Source organism: Salminus brasiliensis, chromosome 1 (genome assembly GCF_030463535.1).
Source record: "Salminus brasiliensis chromosome 1, fSalBra1.hap2, whole genome shotgun sequence".
Classification (NCBI taxonomy): domain Eukaryota; kingdom Metazoa; phylum Chordata; class Actinopteri; order Characiformes; family Bryconidae; genus Salminus; species Salminus brasiliensis.
Window position 1 is genome coordinate 64,271,198 of NC_132878.1, and position 26,098 is coordinate 64,297,295.

Genomic DNA, 26,098 nt, shown 5'->3' on the forward strand with positions numbered 1-26,098 from the left:
TGGCCTAAGGAAACATAATAAAAGGTCCTGAGATTCACTCACTGGACACTATAAATCACCAGTGGAAGCAAGCCACGCTTGGTCAGAGGCAGCTGAACATGGCTTTGATGAAAAAAATGTGATAATACGGCAGTGGGCTGCTTCAGTGGTGCGGAAAGCATAAATGGCTCTTGCAATTAGGCCACTCAGATCATAAGCAAATTAGTCCAATGCCTTTACCACATTAGATTGATTACACACAACAGACTGTGAACTCAATATGCACAAAAGCTGCGCGGCCATTTTTCTTCTTCATTGTGGCTTGGAAGAAGAATCACACTATAATCTAAGGTTACATTACATTACCTGCCTCATTGCCCGATTCCATTTTAAGCCTTGGACTTGATAGTTCACATTCAGAAATATGCATGAGCTGTATCAATTTTACAACATATCTGCACCCTGAAAGACCCACATGCACATATCCAAATCAATAACTTGACATCAAACCACTGCTGAATCTCAAATGGCTAGTGCACTTTGAATGATGAAACTATGGATCATGCGTTCAAATTGTAATGCTACATCCAGTAGGTCTCGCAAGCCAGAATTCTACCTGCTGTCAAAGAGTCTGGTGCATTATATCTGCCGACTTTGACAGGAAAAGTAATTCGCCTGATGTGAAATAACCAACCACATGCACCCGTTTTTTTAAAACGAGCTGTAAGCAAAACAAGCACCAACAGGAAACTCCTGAAGATCTTACTTAAAAGCTAATAAACACTTAGCCAAGAGTTTAAGGAAAACTCAAATTTCCCCATCCAATTCAGAGATCTCGTTCTGAAAGAATTGGTCGCTGCTTGCAACTGGTTCGTTTCCTATCAAACAGCGCACAGAAATGCATTCACCTAGCTGTGCAGATAGCCAATCAGAATGCAAATGACAAAATCCAGATAGTTACGGCCAACTTGTAGGTCAACAGATATCATCCCGCCTGTCAATGTGTTGAAACTTGACAAACTGTAAAATCTAAATCACCATTTCCATGATCTATGTAGTGGCAGGGACCCTATTAAGATTCTAAGTAGCAGCAAAAGCCGTTGTCACGAAGATGATTTGCTTTGAACAGCTCTCAGCTCTTCATTATTAGAGTGAGACGAAGACAAAAAGGTCAGATGCATTATTGCTTTTGCAGCGTTTATTGGCACAAACACTGACTGCTGTTGCATGTAATAATATTAATAATAAATAAAATTCAGAAATAAACATCCTTTCCAACCTGAACAACAGAATTCCTACCTTAATTCTTCACGTTAAGGTTGCATGGCCAGACACTGGATAAGGGATACAACTACATACAGAACTGCACAAAAGTGTCATAAATGCATAACAGTCAGAGTCAGCGGTCAGAACGTGCTGTTGGTCAGATATGTAGGTTAGAAAAAAAGAGGAGCATGGTAACTGTCCTTCCACCGGGACAACAGTTTTCTTCAACAAACACACAAATAAACAGCTTTACATGTACTTCTCTCTGACGCATGGAATTATAAGCAGTAATGACTTTTATCATCAAAGGCTAAAGAAAGACTCAAACTGGATCAAAGAGTGGCTTTTGGCTCATAATGGGGGTTAAAACAGCAGATACACTCCAACCATCCAACATTTTTCTCCCCTCTTTGCAGGCTCCAAGTGCTCCATCATGAGCATCCGGCAGACTAACCAACCTTACAGTGCTGGAATGGCTGGAACAGATTTGAATGCTTGTTAAAGCTCCTCAGCACACACAGTTTATCTCCAAAAGAAAATAACGTCGCGGTAGTACACAGCATGAGGCCTATTCTCAACTCCATTAGGATGCGGACTTCCTGAACTAGTCGTGAATATCACAGCTAGGTGCACGCATCAAGCCATTACAGTGAGAGGCGTGCATTATATGAAAGACCCATTTAACCAGTGCCATAGAAATCTGCTTTGCTTCAAATGCACGTTGCCCGGGTAGAGTTTCTTTTCTTTTTCTTTTTTTTTTCCGCACCCCCTACACACTTAATGCTTCTCTGCTACCACTTTGGTGACACAGCATTGCACTTATAATGACTACGTCTCTGCTCCCTTTCAAATGCAGATACAGACTAGCTAATAGGCAATTTGTTGCTTCTGAAAGATGGTGCCTCCCTGTCGCTAAGGCTTCAAGGCCAGGGTCATATAGTCATTTGTGGAGGACTTGAGGAAGATGGTGTTCTACAGTTTGGTCTGCCAATCATCCAACCCTAAAGAAATAAGCTTGTTCAAGCCTTTCGGAATTTACACAGCCTTTAGTGTGGGAGGAAGACTGACGCAATCAAACCAGAAATCCTACTCAGAAACTCTGAGCAACATTCATAAAAATCGTCAGTGGTAGAATGCGTAGTGTCACCGTTCTCTCTGTGCTGCCATCTTCAGAAAAAAGCCAAATCAAACTCAACTAATTAAATACTGAATGGACAAATGTCTGAGACTACTAGAATGACAAAAATGAACCATACATCTCAAAATCACACATACAGATTCTAATCAACAGCAACAGAAGAATAATTTAGTAAAGTAAAGACAAAGAAAAAGCATCCATTTAAAAGAGGAAGCAGGTCCCAAACTGATCATGGAAAGAGCAGTAAATCTGCACCAGTTTCTCAATTTGTAAGCTTCGTTTTCTGATTGATTGAACCATACCCACTGCTTCTAATAATCTTTATTGATTTTTGGTTTAACATCTCTGGAAGGACAGATGGTTCATGTGTGCTTTTTTGTTCCCAAGATGGTGCTGTGTTATAAATTGCTAACAGCACAAAATACAGCTGTGCCTAATACAATCTATGAATAAGCAAATGTGTTGCCATGACATTACTCACACTTAAGGTCACCGTAGATCTCACAGTGCACTTTATAAATCATGCATGTTTGCTTTGCTGCACTTGAACTGTTCAAATCTGCTGCCAGAGGAGTTACAGCATGTTCTTGTCATGCTGGCCATAGTAAAACAGATCAGCATGTAGAACTGAAGCTTTTTGTGTGTATACTAAATAAACATATCACATAAATGCAAGACTGGCAAAGGGGGGGGGGGTGTTTCTGTTACTAACAGAAGTAAATGGTAGAATAGAAGATTTCGTTTTTTTTCTTTTCACTTTGGCCTTGATCTACATTTAATTAACTGGACGAATTCCTCAGCTACTGTTCATGCACTCAGGTTACAAAAAAAGGGAATTAAAACAGATGAACTTTTTTTCCCCCTCTTTTCATTTTGGGAGGCTCTGTAATAAGGGAAATCAAAGCAAGCATGCAAGTCAGACAGCTTGCGTTTTATCAGAAGGCACCAGAGGTGGGAAAACATGTTATTCCCTTACAATAAATTTCCATACTTGCATGAGTGGTGGGAGAGTGTTCAGACTTTCATTATCTGTTGGAAAAAGGATCTAAAACTTCAACAATTACCTCATGTGGCGTTCCAGCTGTCATTCAACTTCAGCTTCAACTTCTACAACAATCAATGCAAACCTTATTCGAGGTTCTGCACTGAATAAGCCACAATACAAGCTTCTCATGAAGCAGAGTTATTAAGTAGCAAAATTTCCAGTAAAGAGAAGGATGTGCGATATTATACTTTCAAGGCAAGAGGATATAAAACCAAGTATTAGAAAAGCCAGAAGCCTGGCTTGTAAGACTACTACATGTAGGAGGCACTGGAAAGAAAAGAAACATCATCCAAATTCATTTGATCATGATGCCTGATCTCCTCGTCCATGCATTACCCTAACTTGACCTCACTCTCCAACCGCAAGCCCTGCTCCCTCTCTGCTCGCCATGCAATAAGAGGGTCCGGTTTAATTCAGCAGAAGCAGGTTAAGTTGAACCATGTCCGGCTCCAGCAGTATGGTAAATCTAATTCTGGAACCCTTTATCTGCCTTCCAAAGGCCTAATAAAAGGCTGCTGGATGGGGATGTGGGCAGAAGATAAGCCACTGAAGAAAATGACCCACAAAGAAAGAAGTTCCTCTGAACAGAGGGAAGGATATCTAGAGCAGAGTTCAGCAGTGACTGGATGGCAGGATAAGGGGTTAAACCTTGGAGGATGAAGAACAGAAAGGATGGGGGAAAACTTCCTGCTTCAACTGTTTCTCCCTCTGCCACTGCATGAAGCTTCACAACACACACAAAAAACAGAAATGCTGCAGGCTGCTTGACTTTAAACAGGAATAAAGTGCAGCAACGGCATTTATGTTTATGCATGAGGAAAACTTTTCCCCCCACCCAACAGTTAACAAGTAACACCACTGGAATGTGTTGAACTTTCTGCAGTATCTCAAAGCGTCAGAGCAAAGTTGCAGGAACGTTTCATGGAGCTTAGGTGCAGGAACAGGTGACATTTTCAGAAGAAGGATAAACAGACTGCCTGTCAGAAGAGTGGACCCACTGATTTTGTGTAGTGGGCTGCAGAAACCAGTCAGACTTGACTGTATGTTTTCTGCTGTTTCTGAAACATGATGAAGTTGCTGAAAGTCTGACTTTCATATTTATGTTTGGACTTTCAGGATAATGATGGGAAGAAGAGACTGCGTGTTTTCCAACGTTTTCTTCTCATGCACGTTTGTTTGAATGACTACCTCACAAATACTGACAGAAGTTTTTAATGTGTTTTAAATCATTTAAATAATAGAAGTAATACAAATCTGGAAGCAGATGAACTTATCTCTCAAGTGCTGCCCTCCTCCATCCTGATGAAACCTGGCCCGTCTACAATGCTGTGGAGGCTCAATAAAAGTCCATGCATATAAAAGTTCACTTTAAGAAAACCAGTTTAGTCCAAATTTAGTCCAAATTTCCAAGAAAAGGGGGTTTGCAGAGCAAGCGCCCTTAAGAGCGAGAGAGAGAACTTGAGAAACTGAAAATCATACTGGGCTTGCCTTTCCTAACATGGACTGTCGACAGACAGTGTTCATGTACACAATTCAATTCCACCACCATCAACAAAATAAACTGTTTCTCAACACTAGCCTGTTGTTGGATGGATGTTTTTTTGTCAAGGTAACTGTACCATTGCAGATTCATACTTGTGCATTACTTTCCTGTGTCTGTTATAGTTACAGCCTGCAAAGATTTACTTTTCTGTAAATCTACAATTTTAAAGATTGCAACTTTAAGTATTACTGACTTTATCTCAGTAAGAATAAAACAGCAGGCTTGGAGAGCTTTTGAGACTTTCAGAGAGCAAAGGACTTAGGATTCTACACTCTGTGCTATGGACCAAAATTTCAGGCCTGATTAAAACTCTGACGTGAGTGAGCGTGTGTATGTGTGTGTGTGTGTGTGTGTGTGTGTATGAGAGAGTTTCAGGGTCTGTCTGTAAGTGAGGGATTAAAGAAGGCTCCCACAGGGGCACTCATTCTTGCCCCAGTGAAATCTGGGTCAAGGTTGTCCTGTTCTATGCTGCTGTGAAATGCTGCCTTCTCTCCCTCAGCCTCCTGGTCCAGTCCACTGCCTGCAACTTGCGGGATTGGAACAGAGGAAGGGAATAATGAGAGTCCACATCAGACATACAAAATCAAATCTCAGTTGGCGTGAGGGCAGGTAGCAGCTCCTGGCTTTCTGAAACTGGGTTAATGCTAATATCTTTGCAAAACGATCAAATTGGGAGAGCTTGCAACGAAAGTGGGCCAAAGTCCTGGCCACATAGACCGCTGAAACTTTGTCTGCAGGAAAGAGACGTTTGGGCCGCTTTCATTAGAAGCAGTTGCCTGCTACTTCTAAAGCTCATAAGAGGTTAGAAGGTTGAAATCCTTTCTGACTGGCTTTCTCCTGTTCTGCTTTATGGGTACAGCCTGGCCTTCCCTCAGCTTTGTGTGTATGGGATGTCCAAAATTAGACCCAAGTCTCAACATCTATGCAGGATAATTTATCAGGTTAGCAACCAATAGTGAAATAGTGCCGATATGCTCTACAACTTTCCAAACGCATGCCATAGCAGTGTGATATTCTACAACCCGTAAAGCTGGATTTCTACATCTCCCTGAGGTCATGTGCTCTGCTGCAGAAAGTGAGGTTGTGGCTATATCAGCACTGCACAGCATGGCCATGTTCTCCTCTTCTGAGTCATTGCCACTTTGGTAAGGCTCTACATGTTTGACTAAATAAATTAGTAAAATCATCATGTTAATTCCACTAGCCAGTCAGTCTGAGTCAGTCTTCCAACGTGTAGTAACAGTAACAGTTAAAAAGCTGCTGCAGCTGCTTCTATAAATAAATAAACTGAGGGGCAAGAGATCCATCATTTGCATGTATTCAAAACGCACAAGATCTAAAGCTTGGACTTTTGAACCAGCATCAAATCCAGACTAATATTCTTACTGTGGACTTTTTAGCAGTGTTTTAGCTGCTAGAGCAAAAGAGCTAGCTAAAATATTACAGAGCTAAATTCATAAGGAAAAACATGGATCACAGATAGACTCCGGTGTGTGATGGTTCCCTTCACAGCAGCTGCACACTTCTACAGTGAACTTGGAAATTATACTCCAGCTACTGCTGTGGTTGGTTCTGTATTCCCATTGGTATGACTGCCTTTTCTGTAGTGACCTTAAAAGAGATGTTACTGGATAATTGTGGAGTCGCCATTTCTGTAGAGTTTGAATGAGGCTAAATGAGGGGTTGGAAGAACATTAGTGTGGTCTGTGTGCCGGTTCAAAGAACTTTGGCTAGTGAATGGGAGCATAGAGACAGTGTATGAGATTATTGGAAGCCGGGTCCTCTCTGCATTTGATGCATGACCAAAGACATCATTGATTCGGCAGTCTTTTTTCAGTAACAACAACAAAAAGAATAATAAAATAGCCAAACAAGACAATGATCTGCAGAACATTTTGATTGGTCTTCATTATTTTAGTGTGTACGGGTTGGATGCATTCCAACTAGTACCAGCTAGTTGTTCTTTTCAATGCAGGAGTCAAAGCTTTGTGACTCATGCCTGCATATATGTATGTATGTGTGTGCAGGAGAGAGAGAAAGCTAATTTGTTCCTCAAAACTAAGCGGGCACTGAAGTTAAGGGCCATTCTGCACTACAGGCCCATATATCCTTTGATCACTAGGATCCTTGCTGTTCGTTACAGCCATATAGTGGGGGCTGTGTTTGCTAAACAGTGGTATTGCGCAGCGGTGCGCTTTTTTATTTTTTTTGGCCTGCTTTATTTAGTGCACCGAGTGTTTGTGGAGTGTGTGTGTGCAGGGAACATGGCAATAAATCTAAAACTGCACTTGAACTAAGCTGCTTCTGCTCCCTTTTTCAGAAGCTGGACACTAATACACAAATGCATTACACTAATTTCAGCATTTATGCCAGAGGCACAAATGTAAGACTACTGCTAACATGTACTAAAATTAGACACACAAACCGCTGTTGATTACAATGTTAGGGGTCCGAGCACTTAGTTCTGGATGCCTTTTGTTTACGACAGACTTTTTCTGTGATTAAAACAGAAAAATCAATGGGTGTGAAGTGTGCTGATGGAGACGTTGTGCTGTTTTCGAGCCACTGGGGTGAACTACGCTCTTCCGCTTGTCTGACTGCAGCTGCCGCTTGAGCCACACTGCTGCTGGCTGCAGGGGACCGTGTGCTCCTGCAATGATAACCAAAGTAAAACCCCATTTCGTTCTCCACTGTCGCCCATAATAATCTGATTAATCTTAATAGTCTGAAGACAGCTAAAATAAAGGAGGAAGAAAAAAAAGAAAGAAAGAAAGAAAGAAGGTCAGATGGAAAATTCTCTGTCTTGGATGTTGAGGCGGGCAGTGAACCAGGCACTATGCGACCACTTCCCTGCGAGGGCCGGCAGCAAGGGCACGGGCAGCAGAAAAGCTCTGTTTAATGACCGAAAAAGGCAAAAGCCGCACAAACAGACCGATGCTTGCCTCCACTTTTATCCCTTTAAATGCATACTTCTACTATCAATACACATATATGCTATAGAATGCACATTCTATTTGCACTACCCCACTTCCCACTACAATCTCAGACTGTCTGAATAATGTCCTGCGTACACTTTCTCGTCCGCACTCGTGTATTGTACTGTACTGTCTGCATTCACTTGCATTTAGTTTTGAACTGTAACAGCACTAGTCTCACACACAAAGACACACAACAGTCTCTTTTAAACAGCAGGGAGTAGCTGCTGAACTGGGTGTTCATTCTCTCTGGCCACAGCCCAGGTTCCTCTATCAGCTCCTTCTGCAGGGTTTTCAGAGAGCACTGCTCATGCCAACCAAACCGTCCATCAGGTTTCTATTCTCTAGAGTGCAGGCTAACCCTGTGTCCTCCAGGCTGCCGCTGGGACTGCCCTCTTCACTGAAGCTAAGGGCAGCCAGAATGGACTCTCCATCGCAGAGCAGGACATACGGGGCCAGCTTCAGATCAGCAGTCACCCCACATTTATCAGCTCTGGAGCACTGTCCCTGTCTGAAGAGCACTCAAACAAAAAACACTCTGCTAGAAATGCCCAAAAAAAACAACCAAAATAAAAAAACAACCCAGCTCTGAAGCAACATTCCCTCAGAAAAGGGCATGCTTACTCTCTCTCACTCTGTATCTCACAATCAATTTTTTCCTCAAAATCAAATTTAGGAATCCAGCTTTCGAAAGGTAAGTGAGATACAGTCCAAGTCAAAAAGATAACACTTAAAGCCCGCCTACTGAACCAACAAGTGCTTGTCAGTAAAAACATTATGGCATGAGTTTATGCAAAAAAAGAAAGAAAGAAAGAAAGAAAGAAAGAAAGAGAGAGAGAAAGAAAGAAAGAGAAAGAAAGAAAGAAAAAGAAAGAAAGAAAGAGAGAGAGAAACACAAATACAGTAAAAAGTTATAATTATGGGTTTTCCAAAAAGCTTAAAAATTGAGCTAGTTTAAAGAACATTGATCACATACATTTTGTTCAAATCTACCACCAGCACACTTGATCCGACTTAATAAAGCACTGAGTAAACCATGTACTGCATATTCTGTGGTTTTTTTTGTTTTTTTTAAAAAGGTTTGAGATGGTTACACAAACCCATTGCATTGTACGATGTCTTACACTGGCTCCACTGGAGACAACTAAATAAGGCCCTGTCTACATGTATCTGGATATTTTTAGGTAACTGTGTTTAAGGTGACTGAAAACTTGCACCAAGTTGTTGCTGACTAACAACTGGGTTTACTTTTGCACTGACAGAACATCCTGTGTTCAAATTTGGACAAAATAACAACAAAAAGCCTCCCATTATCTGCTTGATCAGGAGTGTGTGTGTGTCTCTGATTCAGAGAGTGGTGCAAACACAGCAAAGTTAATTAATAATTTTCTTTTGAATTTAAGCTTCTTTACTGGGTTTCAGGTCTGTGCAAGAGATCAGATTAAGGACGCCTGCTGTTTGAACAAGACTGTTCTGTCTGAAAACATGCTTCAGCTTTGTATTTAGGTCTATGTTGGGCATTATGCTAGTTTTATTGAGGAATTTCATATGAAAATTTCTGATGTGTTCGCACCCCCTGCCGTTTGTCCTTTTTGTATCTCATGTTTACCGAGAGTTGTAGGAGAATGCTACAGGAATAAAAATACACACATACACACCACACACACAGTTCTGTTCTGCTTCTGTTTTCACAAGATAAACAAGAACATAGAGACTGGGAAAGCGTGACTGTTGGTCACATTAGTGTCCAGATAGTAATGGCTAGTTATTAGGCAAATTACTGCTTAGTCACTTAAAAAGAAAAAAGAAGCTGATGCCTGGGTGTCGTTAAACCTTTATCTAAACCGTTTTTTTTTTTTTATCTAAGTGATAAAGCGCGCATTATTTCCATTTCTCTTTGTGTTTCTTCTCAAGCCAACCAAGTCAACTGTCACCTTAGATAAAATTGTGATTCTATGCAAAGTACACTATTTCCTTATAAATGCTGGCCATGACAAGGTATGAGCTCACTTAAGCAAACAAACACTAAGGTAAGCCTGGACATGTGTATATTGGAATAATTGGTATAATTATATCCATTCTTTCTTAACAAAAAAAAAAAAAGCATTAGGCCTTTGAAAATAGTAAACATACAATAGCATTGGCGGCCATGTTAACCTTTATGATCCTATGAAACAGAAAGAGACTGTATGAGAGTGCAAGTGTGAGAAAAAGAGGAGAGAGAAAGAAAGGGGGCGAGAGAGAGAAAAAGAAACCAAAGGGGGTCACAGAAACACAGAGAGTGCAAGAGCGGGCAAGAGAGCATGAGTGTGAGAGCAAGAAAGAGAGTTTCACTGACCTCTTTAGATTGAGTAGAGCCCAAGGGATTCCAGTGGGGGTCTTGAATGCAGGCAACAGCTTCTCTCCCAGCTCTATAGCCTTCCTCCTGAACACCTGAGAATGAGAGAGAAAGTGAGAGAGTGAGCAAAAGCAACTCATCAGTCTTCCAGTAAAGCTGCTGTCAAGGGCTGTCAGGTTCCCCTTTCCCACTGACACTGCAGCACTACAGCATATGGCTGTGCTGCCTGCCCTAAACCCGCTGTGACCCCTCACTCGCTTTCTGTTACTCTTGGGTGGCTTCATTCCACCAGACAGACAGACAGACAGACAGACAGAGACTCAGGGCCGCCAGTGTGTGTGGAGGCTAGGATCCTGCAGCAGGCAGATAAGAACAGATCAGATAAAGCTTTGTGTGTGTGTGTGAGGGCCTCTGCCTGCTCTTAACCTGCTGTCTGCCCGTCATCTTCTCTCATAGCCTCTTTTCCTTCCAGGCTCTGTTCCCTTCTCATGATCAGGAAACTGAAATGCTCCAATTGAGGGGTTTTTGTCCTTATGTTATTATGAGTATCTGCTGACTCACTCACGCCGCTTTAGTCAGGATATATACATTATATTGTGAATTGCCTAAAAGTGTGTATCTTGTTGAAATGACCTTTTTTGAGGTGTCATGAAAACACTACTTTTGTAGATTAGTTAAGGTTTGTCTAAGAGACGTTTCTCCCACCTCTTAGCGTTCAATGTAAGTTATGCAGGTGGCATAACTATGTCTTGACAAAAGGTGGCAAGTCAAAACATTGGCACTGCAGATACTGGACACCAGTGTCTGCTTTCGCTTTCATTTTCCATATACTGACTCTAATGCCAGAAACATACTCGACTCAAGTAAGTAATCACCAGTTTCAACATCTGGCCAATGCCTTGCTAATGCAGTTCTGCTGTACTAACACAATGTGCCTCCTCGCATTACTGTAACTTACTTTCCAGGGGAGATCAGATTGTCTGTAAAAGGGAACAAAACAATAGTAACTCCACAATGGTAACAACAACCTTCCTCAACTCCCTTTCCAAAACTTAGCAAGACTTTACATCAAGTAATTCTGGATTTGTGTTGGCCCAGTTCTCACAATCTTCACTCGCTATGAAGGGTAACCAGCACTTTCACATTACACTTTATAAGTCTTTCAACAGCAATGATCTGTTCTGTGAGCAAATTCATCAAACTGATCGTCTATGACAGCTTACTGGACCAGGCGAAAGGCCAGGCTGGACTGTCACTACTATAGCACCTCATGTGTTTGCATTGGATCGTTGTATTAACACATACAGACGGAGCGCAGTCTGCTTGTCCTTGGCACATCAACACAAAGTCAGCTGTTAACTTGTGGCATTAAATTCAGAGCAGTCCTCGCCAGCCTGGCTTAGACTGACACTATAGTCAATCCATATTGTCCCCTCTTTTCTTCCAATTTGGTTTGTAAGTCCCCCTAGAAGTCCCCCCTAGCACTAGCACTAGCAATTCTCCCAATGCTAGTACCACAGGATCTCCAGCTCCACCACAACAACCAACAGATGGCCAACATTGCTTAAGAGAACGGCATCTAACCATGTGGAGAGAGCACTGCCCATTGTGGCATTTCTGACTCCGGCCGCTGATGGCAAAGCGGCATGCATCTGGATTCGAACTTGCAACCTCTGGGCCATAGTGGTAGTACTTATGGCAACTCCCAGACTCAGAAGGCCATCCTCTAACCTGCCATCTGATGATGAGATCATCAAAAAGCAGGTACTTGCAGTCAGGTCTTGCTCATGGCAACCTGACAAAAATCTGAAACATTTAAAGTAGAGATTTCATCATTGCTCAGATGAACCCAAAGTGTTCGCCAGCACTGAGACGGCTCTTGCTCTGCCAAAGTGGCATGCATGTCTGTAGACTCCTTAAGCACCCAGAGGACGGGCCACTTCAGGAGGAACAACAGGCTTCCTAGGTCCTTCACCCGGCCAATCACTTTAGAGCAGCACCAATCACGTTTGTCAGTAGGGCGGCCATACAAGGCTCCACAAAGCTGCATGCAAATCGCACTCAAGAGAACCAGGATTTGCTCAAGTCCCGGGCATAATCCAATCCAAAAGCGTCAGAAATGGAGCACTCAAAGGGTCCCTTCAGCACCGCCCCGGAACAGCGAGAGAGACTTACGAAATCTGAAGGCAGGAGAGGACAGAAGCTGGCTGGTTGACAGCTTGTCAAAATTCTGAGGCAAAGTAAAGGAGCGGAGCTAACCTAACTGGCTGGAAATGGAGAGCAGAAATGTGGGGACGGTTTTTCAAACAACCATTAAGCTCAGAACGTTCCTAAAGTGAAATAAAAAGGGTGGCACCAGAGCAGCCAAGCTTGTGCTTGCACCTCGCTGAATTACTGACTCCGTTCACGTTGGAGCTCATCTTTTCTTCAGTATCCCACTGAGCCAGCGTACATCACAGCCATAGTGTTTAAAGAAGTCTGAAACACACACACAGACGGAGCTCAGTCTGCTTGTCCTTGGCGCATCAATACAAGGTCAGCTGTTAACCTGTGGCACTAAATTCAGAGCAGTATTCCCCAGTCTGGCTAAGGCTCCAGTCTGGAGTTAACTAGGCCAGTGTTCTGCTCCTTCAGACACTGTCAGTGTGTGTCTGCTGTAATAAGAAGACTGCAGCAGTGCTGTTAGGATGGACCACCGTGTCCACATCCAGAGCACAGAGTGAAGGCCAATCAGAAAGCCTCCCGACATTGTATTTTATTACCCCAGCATGAATATTTTAGAATTATGAGGAGCCGGTCTGGATATCTTTGATTAATGTCTATAATAAAGCCTGAACGCCTCTGAGTAAACTCACTGCTTCTGAATGAATAAACCTGGCTCTCACCAAAGTCATCATCCAAACTGCCAACAGTGATTGGAAAGCTCAGAAGATCACACAGAGCTGATGACAAAGTAGAGAACTGAAAGCAGAGGGTGTCAAAAATAACGCAATAATTGGAGCGCATGATTGAGTACATATCGTATTGAGGTTAACAGTGTTATAAGAGAATAAGTAAAAGTGCTGCTCTAATTAGGCCTACTGAGCTCCTGCTCCAAAAGCGCTGTCTATGAAGCCACAACACTGCGGAAAAAGCAAGGCCTTGCAATATGACGTTAGCTATTAAAACATTTGCACCTGAGCTCCCAACAACCTGTCTCTGGGAAAAGGGCAAGTGGGATTGGTTCTGAACCGACAAAGACATATAAAGTTTATAACTTTAGACAAGTTGAACAGATCCTGTGCGCTTCTCCCTTGCTGAGCTGTTAACACTTCTGAAAGATAAAGTTTCAGAAAGAATCTCTCATGTTCTTTTAGCTTCTTTTTTTTCTGCTGTAGGCAGTTTTCAGCAATTTTCCAACACTGAGTAAAACTCTGTCTGTACAGAAAAGTGCTTCTACTCAGCCCAACAGCGTTCCTTTCGCTCTAATCCACAAACTCCTAATTTGCACTCTAATCTGAACTAAAAAAACAAACAAAAAAAAAACTAAACAGGAACATCATTTTGGGGTCATACGTTTTGCAATGTCAATGATTATTTACTCAGATAATCCTTTTTAGTGTAAGCTTAGTCTTAATTACAGTCTGATAAGCCAGACCTTAATTTCATTTCTATGGTAAACCATGATTTGATTTTAATGAGAAGTTATCATTAGCTCTGTAGATGGCAAACACCCTGAAGAAACCTGAGGGGAGAAACATTCTCATGTTTAATTGGTTTCATCCTTGAGCTACGTTTTAAGGAGTGCCAATTTTTTTTAATCAGAGCAGAAGAACAGAAATACATGAAAAGGTGTGCAAATCAAGGTTTGCATGATTCTCCAGTTGTGTCCTTTGAGGCTGCCAACTGTGTTGGACTTGCTGTCTAAATAAGATGAATTACTATGCCAGTATAGGCTGACAGTAAAACCTTGTGGTCCTTTCCCCAAATTACTGTTGGGAGTCTACAAGGTGCTCATCAGACAGCACTGTGGAACCTCCGTGACAATCAGAAACCCACCACATCTGTGGAAATCTGCTGCTGTGACCCACAGAGAGCAGCCTGGCCTGGGGAGGAGGTACGAGATCCCACACACCTGACTTACATTTGGATGGTCCTGTAGGCCTTCAATGCCTGGTTTAATTAGAAATGGAGCTAAACGCTGCAAGGTGGTGAACCACTAGGGCCAGGATTGTGCACCTCTGATTTAGAGAGGCTGATGAGGATCCCACAAAGTCTACTTTTACAAAGGAAGGACAAATAACAGGCACTATAGTAAGGCAGTGGTATTGAACCCCCTTGCCAGGTGATCAAACTAACCCATGTATGTTTCTGCCCGATTATTCTGACTAGCTATCTAAGACAGCAAATACGAGTCTGAAAAATGCATGGTTCAAAGCAGCAAGATAACCAAGATAAGGGAAACCAAATACTAATATGCAGAACGTTTGATTTTTTTAGGTCTAATCTAATCAGAATAAGAAGTCATGACATCTTCACCACCACCGCAAAGTACTGCTGTACACATGCTACTGGCCTGGTAAAAAAAAAAAAAACCTTAATGAATGACAATGTTCTAAATTGAAGTAATGCTTCAAAATTTCATCAAACAGAGTGCTGTTCCACAGACACTCCTGGAGGGCTGATCTGGGCCTGAAAGATTAACAGCAGAAAAAGGGAGGCTATTATCAGATCAAACAGAAGTAAACAGGAAGGAGCATCATGCATAAGAAGCAAGGTCAGGTTGCATTACTAAATGAAAGCCAAAAGAAGCCAAACCCCATTTGCGCTCGGAAGAGGTCTGAAGTGTGGCTGGCCCTAAAGGAAGAAACCGAAACTTACCAGAATAAAAACAGAGATGGATAAACACTTTGCATCACAGTATGCAATTACATCTCCATATACACATATGCCAGCACATAATATTAAAAGAGCGTTTTCACACTTGGACCATGTCAGCATTCCCAGTGATTTCAGACTGCAGAGTCGTATGTGTGTGTGTGTGTGTGTGTGTGTGTGTGTGTGTGTGTGTGTGTGTGTGTGTGTGTGTGTGATACACACACACACACACACACACACACACACACACACACACACACACACACACACACACACACACACACACACACAAAACTGTATTCACAGTACTGTCTCAAAATTAGAGCAATACACCACAAAAGCCAGAGCATCACAGTGATGTTAGCTCGATTAAAGGGCGATGCGAGACAGCCGCAATAGAGAGTTCAACCACCCTGCCAAATTAATACACAGTCCGGAGTCGCTACTGCTTCATAAAACGGCACAGATCTCCTTAGTGCTCAAAAGTTTGCTTGCGCTGTGAACCCAAAAAGCAGCTGGTTCCCAATGGCTGCCCACTGCTCTGGGCACGTGTGCTCACTGTCCACACTGTGTGTGTTTCACTGGTGTGTATGTGTGTGTTCACTGCACGGATGGGATAAAAGTGGAAGCCAAGTTCCATCAGTGTCCGTCACAAATGGCCAATATGGTTGTCTTGTCTGGGCTCAGCACACTGATAACTCAAGTCCTCAGTTCAATGGCATCTTTCACTTTCAGTGACTGTTCTGTATCTCTCAGCTTGTCCAGAAAAATGCGTCATTTATTGGCAGAGAAAAGCACTTCCTGACCGTGGGGGGTGGGGGGTTGGGCAAGGAGCAGGAAGTACCAATTTCCATTATGCTGCTTTAACTTTGGTTTGGGTCATTTCCAGTCAGTCAGTGTGGGAACCACCAGTTTTGTCTGCTGCCAACAGGCTCCAGACAAAGAGAACTGACTGGACCTAAAATGATCAGTCAAGACTGTCTTTTTATGAACGATAAAGTTGAGCCATAAAGCTTAACTGCAGGAGACTATTATGGAAAGCATTGTTATTATAACTGCCCTACCTGCCTAAATGTTCCACCCCTCCCCCATCCCAGCAGTAAGCATCATTTGTGATCCACTTAATGGCATTATGACTGGTCCTGAATTTAAAGGGCTGGCACAATAGATCACGCCCTGCAACTGGGGGAAACCATTTTCAAAAGGGCACTTAAAAGCAATTACTCTGCTCATTTGCAAGGATTTATTCTAAGTCAGCAAAGCGAGATTGCTATAGTGTGTATGTATTTCTGTAGGACAGGGAGAGGCAGTGGAGGAGAGGTGAACTGAGGGATGACACAGGCATAGCGACGAGGGTTGAGTTTGGGGTAGTGCATTAGAACAGCACACTGAACTCACACTGAGGGAACAAAGCTTTAATAATCCTGTGTGGGTGCACAATCATTGGCGATTCATGAAACAGACCATCAAGTGTACCAAAAAAACTCATAGGATTGCCCACCTACATTCATTTCAATCCAACCCCAGCTCCCAACCCTGGATCTTCAAGTATCACTGTCCCTATCCTTGTTCTAATGCACTCAAGCAAACTAATCAACTGATCAATATGTTCTTTCTCAGTTAAAGTTGGATGTGTTATGGCAGCAAAACACTACATAAATGCTGGGTAGGGGTCAAGCCCCTGTGATGCACACGAAAAAAAAGAATAAAGGTACTTTAAACGGTTCTTTGATTGATGCCGTATAACAACCACCTTGGCTTCCATAAAGAACCATGTCTGTAGTGTGGATAACCTTTTAAAGGTCTAAAGAATATTTGCTTGATGACAATGTTCCTCACCAGTTTAAAGATTTGTCACCCTCACATGTCTACTACCATCAAAGCATGTCTATGGAAACCACTGCAATTGTGTAGTACTCGGAGGGTTCTTCAGTAGGTGGCGCCATCAGTCACAACCGCCACCAGCAGCAATTGAGAGAACACTGCTAACAGCTTTTGAGTTAGACCACATACAATACCCGGTCAGTTGATGCTAAGAAAGAGAAAGCACTAGCTACAGACAGCATAGATGATGTAGTGGACAGTGTGAGCACTGTGTATATGTGTGTGGGGAGGTGGGGTGTTCGGGACCAATACAATAGTAAAGGCTCTTTTACGGGACGTTCCAAGGGAGTTGTGGCTTGCTCCCAACTGAGTCGGCAGAAGGTTTCTTCATCATTGCCAGACCACTAATGGGAGACAGGCTGGGCAGGAACCGCAGGGAGCCACACAATGACGTCCATTCAGAGGAGTTAAGTGCCTGGAGCTGATAGTGGCTACTCAGATTGTTGGGGATCTTGAAGAGGCTGTGCACAAAGTTTTGGAAGCCTATATCTCAGTCTCTGGCAGAGAGAGAGCGAGAGAGAGAGAGAGAGAGAGAGAGAGAGAGAGAGAGAGAGAGAGAGAGAGAGAGAGAGCGAGAGCGAGAGCGAGAGCGAGAGAGGCTGCGGAATAAAAGGCTGATTTTACTGCACTTCCTACTGTGAATATGAGTATTTCAACCAATATAGGCGAGCCTGGGCAGATACCCCAGGCTAATTGGCTCTTTGATGCTGATTAGATTGATCAAAATTTGGTATTAGATAATGGAAATCTTCAATTCTCCATGGTTTCTAAAATAAAAATAAAGGTTATTGGATTTTAAAACCCAAAAACATTCAAGCAGGCCTACATCTGGCATTCATTTCCAACCCAAGCAATGCAGTGCCTGATAGAATTGTTGAAAGCGTTAAAAGACAATTCTAATCTGCTCAAGATGTGCATGCATTTTGTGCTCCTTTGGGGGCTGCGAACAAACAGAGAGAGCAGACGAGGCTCTAAAAGTAGAATGTGAGAACGGGTAAATTATGCACAGCTGTTGGGGAGGGGGGACGGTCCTAGTAAAGCCTGTTCTGCAGCAGCTGGTCTATAGCGCTTCAAAAGACGTTAGAAAGTAGAGACGCTTGCTGATACCAAAAGATTTCAGATACGCGACACGCACGCCACTTTCAGCTGCATCCTACATCAATCACACAGACACTCCAGAACAGGCAGAGGAGCAAGAGGAAACACACAGCTCATTACCTCCCAGTACTTATTTGTTTAAGAGGACTTGAAAAAAATGAATTTGGCAGAAGTGGAACTGTGACTTGCCAAGATGACTGAGCCCGTGGTAGCCAGTGTATTCATTTGCTTTTAATGGCAAGGTCACTCCTGCAGACACACGGCAAGGAGCGACAAGCAGCCTAGCACTAATCTGACCCTCAAAAGTTGAGCGGATGCTCTACGAGACAGATATATGTTTTATACACAGCGACACAGGGGCCGCTGTGTTCATGACAAATTGGGATGAAGGAGTAGGCTGGTGGAACAGCTTGCAGGTTTTTTATCAGTGGCAGATCCAGTTGCAGCTCGTTTCAACTTCACAACACAGAGGGGTTCTGTATTCACTGAGGAGTAACCCGGACACCGTCTGTCAAGGCATGTCAGAGAGCAGAGCAGGAATAAGACTTATGCTAAATAAAGCAGTCGTTAGTGAGTTTCCATTCTCAGCACGGGACCAGCATGCTCGACCATGTTCGCCCATACCCGTTGACTGCTGCCATCCTTGCTTTTCTGTCGAACGCTTGTTTGAACTCCAATTTCGCTGTACCTTAGCCATTCAGATGGAAATGAGGTTTCAGAGAGACATGGAAAATGAGCAGAAAAAAAAGAAAGAGGCAGACATAGATGGAGAGAGGGCTTTTAGTGTCTGATGAGAGAAAGCTTCTCATCCCTTGTGACCTGGCTGTGAACAATAATGGAGGAAAGCTGATCGGAGAACGGTCTGGATATGAAGGGGAACTTACAGTGCATTTCTTGACAGGAAATCTATACATGCTGTACATCACTGCCATGATCAACTAAAACCTTTAACATTAAAAGAAGAAGAAGGTTCTAAAGACCCTCAGCAAACTATTTTCTTTCCATTTTGCTCTATTAAGAGGCTTCCGACATTATATCACGCATATTTCAAGGCCTCTAGCCACTCACGAGGGAATAGAAAGGGGGGAGCAAGAAGCAATGTGCATAGAAACATACACTCATCACAGTGTTTCAGGGGAGATCTATGAGTTACAATCAACATTTTCTCTTAATGATTGATGGGGGTGGTGAGAGAGGGCAGAGAGTGGAGAGAAACATGATTTTAATAGTTCATAACATTTGTTTCTCAACAAGACAAATCATCTTGAAGCTCCAAACTCCAAAATCTTATCTTTCAAAATTCCAGAATTGCTGTATAGTTCATACTAGAGCTGGACAATATGACAATTTTATCGTATTGTGATAAATTTTGTTACTATGATTCACAATATGCTTTTTCAAGCATATGGAGGATACTGTTAGTGCTTAATAAACACTGATCACTGCAGGTTTTATTACCAACAGTGTAATAAGACTGGTTTAATTAGATGAACAGTAGCAGATGTTTAGTTTATAAGAATATGTCACTACTAATGTGTTTAGTCTGTGATTACATGTATTGTGATTAATAGTGTATCACGAAAGAAATCTTTAAATATCATGATATAGTATTTTTACCATATCTCCCAGCTCTGGTTTATACTACCCAATATTCCATTCAAAAGGCTCCAAACCCCACCCCAGTGGCAGCGAGTGGCAGCCTTGGTCAACACTTACTCATCTTTCTCAAAAACCCCCTTTAGCCCTTCCGAAATGGTTAATGGCTTGGTTGCCTGAGCCACATTCCCTGAGGGTCAGTCTGGCTGCTATTCTTCACTGCTTTCGATCAAGAACTTTGAATGTTTGAAAACACTGGGACATACAAGAGAACCCTGCAGACTGGCAAAATCTCACAGTGGTTAGTTCAAGCTGGGAGGGTGGGGGTAGGTTTCTCTCAATCTCAAACACTTGCATGTGACAGAAAAGTCAGGATGAAGATCATGTGGTGTGTAAACTGTGAGAGAGGATGTCAGCTCAGCTAACACCTCACCCAACCTTTCCTGCTTCCTCCTCTTGCCTCTCAGTGAGGAATCTAATGAAGACAGATCTTGGAGCATGGACATAGAAGACATTAATTATCATGTCAGAAGAGATTACTTTACAAAACAAAAACAAACAAACAAACAACAAAAAACAGCACCTCTGCCCGACGGCAGCATAAACAACAAGGCTTTGGTAAACATCAGCTAAGATTCAGTGGATTCATACCACTCCATACAGCACTTCAGCTCAGGGTTAACCTTACCCTGCAGAGTCAGCATTTGCAATTCATCATAATTGGCCCACCTAACAGCACCATCTTGCACATCTACCTCTGAGACGCTTAAAGCTAAGGCTCATCGAGCTTGCTCAGAAGACCCCTTTTACGCATGGAATGGACCTTGCCCTGCTCGTCTACGCACACGCTTTCCATGCTGTAATTAGCACTGACGTTCTCCTTCAAGGATCCACACATGCCAACGCAGCAGAAAGCCTGCAATCAACCCCCGTTGAAAAAGAAATGACCTGTACATATAGGAAAAGGAAAGGAAATGTACACGACTGTACTGCAGAGCCCAGGTCGATATAGCGGTTGGTTGATGATGTCTGCCGATGCGGATGACCCATGCTTTAATTAGCAAGGGGAATACTTTATTAGCGACTTTCCTGACTGTGGCATCGCCGGGATTTGAACTTGCAATCATCTCCTGATGATAAAGCAAAACAGCTGTACCATTATTTTAAAACCCAAACTCTATAAAATGTCAAAAGTATTTAAAATCAAAGTTTCGATGATCACACATCACCTCCACCTCTTCTTTCTCAGTGAGGAATCTGTTTGTTCTCAAGATGACTTTTGTGATCTTCACTCAACCACAAACACGATGATCATCCGTCATCACATTTTCCAGGCCTGTTCAGAATTCAGAATGTGCAAAGGTTTCAAGCTCGGCATCACTGCTACAGTGCCAATCCACTAGGGAAGCATCAATGTATTGAAGCCCTTTGGCCTACTTTTCTGAAATGCTTTCAGGCTGGTCCAACACGCACAAAGTCAGTCTCTTTTCTCTCAGATTGGATGCGCCATTACTCTCACAGTCATGTGCAATATTAACAGTGTAAATGTGGAGACCCATTTAACTCTTCCTAGCCAATTTATTGAATTCCCTGTAATGTAGCACTTTTTGATGTGCGTACTGTCATTTATTCTACTGGAAATACCCCAGCAGATGGGGTGCGGCTTTGTGTTGTGAAGTCAACAATGGCCTCTGTAGACCGACCACGTACATATACCTGTATATCACTGTATATATTACATAATGAGCCAGCTATACAGCAAAGTTAAATCTCTCTATATCCCTTCAAACGAGGGCTAGTCTCAGAACAATACCGCAGTATGCAATATTACAGAGGGTGGTCTTGTGTTTGTTTATTTCTCCATGGTTTTGGATCCTTTCTGGGTCTATCTGTATCTACGATGATAAAACTGCAGTGTCAGAGAGTGAACTGGTGGGATTAGAAGTGTTTTCAACTGTTATTTAGGCACATGTAATACACTGGTTCATCCAGGTCTTTCAGTTGAACTCAGCATTGCTAAACTCGCAAATACAGTGGGCTTGTTTTTATCCCCCAGCTGTTTTCAGAGTGCATCAACAGTCAGCTCCGAATATGGTCCAGTTTGCCCACAGAGACCCTCAACTGCATGGAGAGATGCCTATGTAAAACACTGTGAGAAGTGGCTGAGTAGGAGGAACAAGAGACACTGCAGATGGTCACAGACAGTAGATACAATTACAAGCAACTTCCATTTAAACTGGTAAAACACTGGCATTGCACATTGTAGCTACAACGGCTGCTGGGCTGTTTCCTTTTCCCCCACTATAAAAGGCGTCCCTACTATCCACTGCGGCATGCTGCCGAAGCAAACTCTCAGAACATGATCCGAGAGTGGTCTGAAGCTTAATACACAAACAGAGTGACCTTTCAAAAGAAGTTAACACAGAAAAGCGGGGCAGCGGCCAGGTTCTTGCTCTAAACAACAACAAAAAAAGCAGGCTGTCAAGCAAAAGCCCTCAGATCTTTGTAGAACCAGGACTTTGTTTCAGACAAAGCTCACTCGTTTGAGCAACCTTTTAGATCCCAAACCCTGTGCTTTACAGCGCATGCAGTCCATACACACTCTGGGAAGAAAGATGACAGCAGCTGATGTAACTGGGAGGTAAGGCGAGGCTCTGTTCAAACTGAGTGAGTAGTTTGAAGCTACGTGTCAGTATTAACCAGTGGCCTGCAGGTAATGTGGTTTCTCTCTTGTCTTCATCTTTAGGAAGCTAGTTTTTGCTGCTTGAGACAAGGGATAAAGGGGACCATTTTACATAATAATCCAAAACAGAAACACAGGATTTTTCTCACCCTTCAAAACTGGCCACTGCATTATTCTATATTCTATATGTGATGTTTCATAGCATCACATGCTTTGCTATTTTTCTACAAAGTGGAATATAGTAAAAATAAAACCACTATGTTGGCTAGCAAGAATTTAATCTTCACCAGAACGTGTGTTCAACCACAGCCTAAACCCTTGTGAGAGTGTGTCGTTATCAACTAATGCAGTCGTGCCTGATAAGCACCATCCAAACGATCCCCAACTCACCTGGGAGAACAACTGAGCCTAGCATTTAGCTGGATTCCTCTCAGCATAGCACGGTCATGAGATAACATCAACCCCAAAACACGTGACTATGTCTTAAGAAACACTAATTACCCCCAGTTCATTTCCTGTGTTGCTGCACTTCACATATGGCGCATTTCCTTTATTAGCAACAATCAGGTCAAGTCATTAAGTTCAGACAAACAGGTTATACAGTACTGTGGAAAGACTCCTGTCATTTCCTGACCAAAACGGCCACTGAGAACAACCTATTCATTTTTAGTGTCTGCCAAAAAAACAACAAACATCACACCCCCCCGTCCAAAAATAATAATAAAAAAAAAAATCTAATAAAACACTGGGTGAGTATTTCATGCATGTACCTTTACCTGTTTTAAAGCTTGTTGTCTTTTCAGTAGACTCTCTTTCAGTGTTCCTGTAGACATTTGCATGACATGTTACCATTCGCATGTTTCTGCAGAAATTTGCATGTTACAGAACAGCAACAGCAGCTTCTGGTCTGATTTGATCAAATGCTACACAGTGTTGAGTCGTCTCCTCACAGTGGAAGGACTGTCCTAAACACCTGTGGAAGCTTTCAGATTCAAAGCGAAAGTGCAGCTTAATTTCCTCTTCTTCCTCAAAGCTTTAAACGCTGTTTATCTGATAGGGGCAGTTATGGTGGTCTACCAGGTCGTGCACATTGTTGTCCAATACCCCCCCCTCCCCCCCTTACTTTTCTTCAAGTCTCGCATTCCTCATGGAAGTGGATTATCCTACATCTGACCTCCTCAGAAATATATTAATAAGTTGTACGTTGTTATGACTGGAAGTGAAATAACTAAAGGGGTGGTCTCTAATTTTGCTTTGTAGTGTATAAATATGCAAAGGTACAACACGCACGCACGCACGCACGCGCACACACACACACACACACACACACACACACACACACACACACACACACACACACACACACACACACACACACACACACACACACAATTCAGCCCAGTCATGTACAAGCATCTTGGTAGCACACGCTATATATCCAAAACTTAGGATCAAGGGTATTATAGGCACTTGCTGCAGTGATCACATTCACTCTTCTAAGAAGGTCTTACACTAGATAAAACATTGCTGTGAAGATCTGATTGCATTTAACCACAAGAGCATTACTGAGAGCAGTTACTGATGCAGATGAAGTTTTAGATCATAAAATCCTCTTCAACACTTCAGCTCAATCACCCATGCAGCTCCACAGCCCCATGCATTGGGGCTTAACACAGGGTTAGCAGATGCTTAGCATTGGACATGGTGACCATAGACTCATTCAGCAACTAAACACCTTCATCAGCAAATTAGAAGGGGTATCTGGGTCAGTTTGGATATGCAGTGCAGCACAGTGACAAGTGATATGATTACAGAGGTCAGCAGATTATGCCATAAGGTGGCTAGTGCAAAAGAGTAAACTCTGTAAAGAAGAAAAAAACCTCTGCACTGCATGCATACACCCCGTCAGAACAAAGCTACAGCAGAGCATTAGCTAATTTACACTAATTTGCAGTAGTAGCGTGGCACAGGACCAACAGTTCAGAGAAGTGCCCTATGAACTTCAGAGAATCTTGGTTTCTTAACCAATAGAGCTGCACTAATCCATGGCAAGCCCCAGCCAAGGTTTGACCCTGGTGCCTAAACCAATTTCCTCCCTGTCAAAACGTCCCGCATTGTGGAAGGAAGTTAAGTGAGTAAAACACAGCCTTATACGCCGGTAATGGAATAAACACACAGCAATTACATAAGGCTTCGGAGATAAGCCACACTTCGCGGTATAGTTGTGCGAGGACTGGAGTGTATGTGTGTGGACAGCTTTGTCTGGCTATATGGGTTTATGACAAGCAGATTGCTAATTGTTCTTAACCTAAATACAGCACAGTGCAGCTGAAAATACCATGGTCCATTAACACTGGAGATTAGGCTCACAGCTTTGCACTGCCAGGCCTACCTAATCCAATTACTTGAGTTTGTGAGGACTAGATACTAACAGCTAAAGTAAGAGGGGGAAAGTGAGGGTGGCGATGTGGTGGAGGACAGGAAGCGATGTCACTGCAATGATGTGGTTGTTGCACTGATGATGCATTCCGACGTAAACACTGATGAACTGGAGGTTTCATTGCACACAGTGTAATTAGACTGGTTAAATTAGAAAAATTGCAGCAAATGTTGAATAAGAATCACTATATTCAGTACAGGAGAGTATCTGTATCTGTATCTGAATCTGTTGCTGCTGATGTTTTTAGTCTGATTACATGTATCATGATAAATTATTGGGTATAGTGAAAAATGTCTTTAAATATCGTGATATAGTATTTTTACCATATCGCCCAGCCCTGGACAAGAGGTTTGTGTGCCATAAAGGTTTAACCCCTGTGAGGAGCTGCATTGTCTTAAAATAGCAAGCATATTCACCCTAATCTGAAAAACCTAGAGCTACATGTCTTGCATAGTATGTGTGGCCTGTTAACACTGAAAAGAAAACATTTATGTTCACAGCTGATTTCAGTTCATTTGCACCATCACAGCTATAGACGTTTACTGTTTGGGCTACACTTTTTATTTCTCAAAAAATTAAAACAAAATAAACAACCTTAATAAAGATAATACTTAAGTAGTCTATTCAGACACACCCTGTCATTTAATTGGTTGATTTTAGTTCATTATAACAGTCTAAGCATATTTTTTAGGCAAAATACAATTCACAGGCCACTGTCAATGTAAAATGGATCATTAAACCTTTGCTGTTTTTGTTATTTATATTGCATCACTATGTAAATACCATTATGGAATATCTTTTTACATTTCTGTATTATGTGTATTTTTTTAACATTTATCATACCAAAATCAGATCATGGAGAACTAAGATTCTATTATCAAGATGCCTCTGTATTCATTATTAGTAAACTTTCCGGGAATCTTTTTGATGATCACCACTAACCATTAATAACCACGACCTGAAACTTGGCTTACCTGAGCATGATTTAGGGTGAGGGTTATAAATCAACAGCAATTGTTGTGAAAATGCCTGCTTGTCTGAGGAGGATGGAACGTGGTAACATTTGACATCCAAATTTGTTTCCATGGAAATGGATTTGGGGAAATCGCTTCACCAGAGCCAAACAAAAACACCCCAACAGACCCATTGTGCAGCAGCGACAAATGTGGCAGGAAAACAACCTTCAAAAAGAGTCGAGTCACAGATAAAAGGCGATAAGAAGCCCGAATCAACAAGAGCAAAACACTCCCCGAAGA

At 42.4% G+C, this 26,098-nt stretch overlaps 1 protein-coding gene across 1 annotated transcript in view; it reads right to left on the reverse strand.

The window, feature by feature from the left end:
- man1a1 (mannosidase, alpha, class 1A, member 1) overlaps window positions 1-26,098 on the reverse strand; it is a 125,414-nt gene that overhangs the window by 33,180 nt on the left and 66,136 nt on the right. Inside the window, exon 5 of the mRNA XM_072686323.1 lies at window positions 10,285-10,379. Coding sequence (XP_072542424.1) covers window positions 10,285-10,379 — 95 coding nt within the window. The remainder of the gene's footprint in view (window positions 1-10,284; window positions 10,380-26,098) is intronic.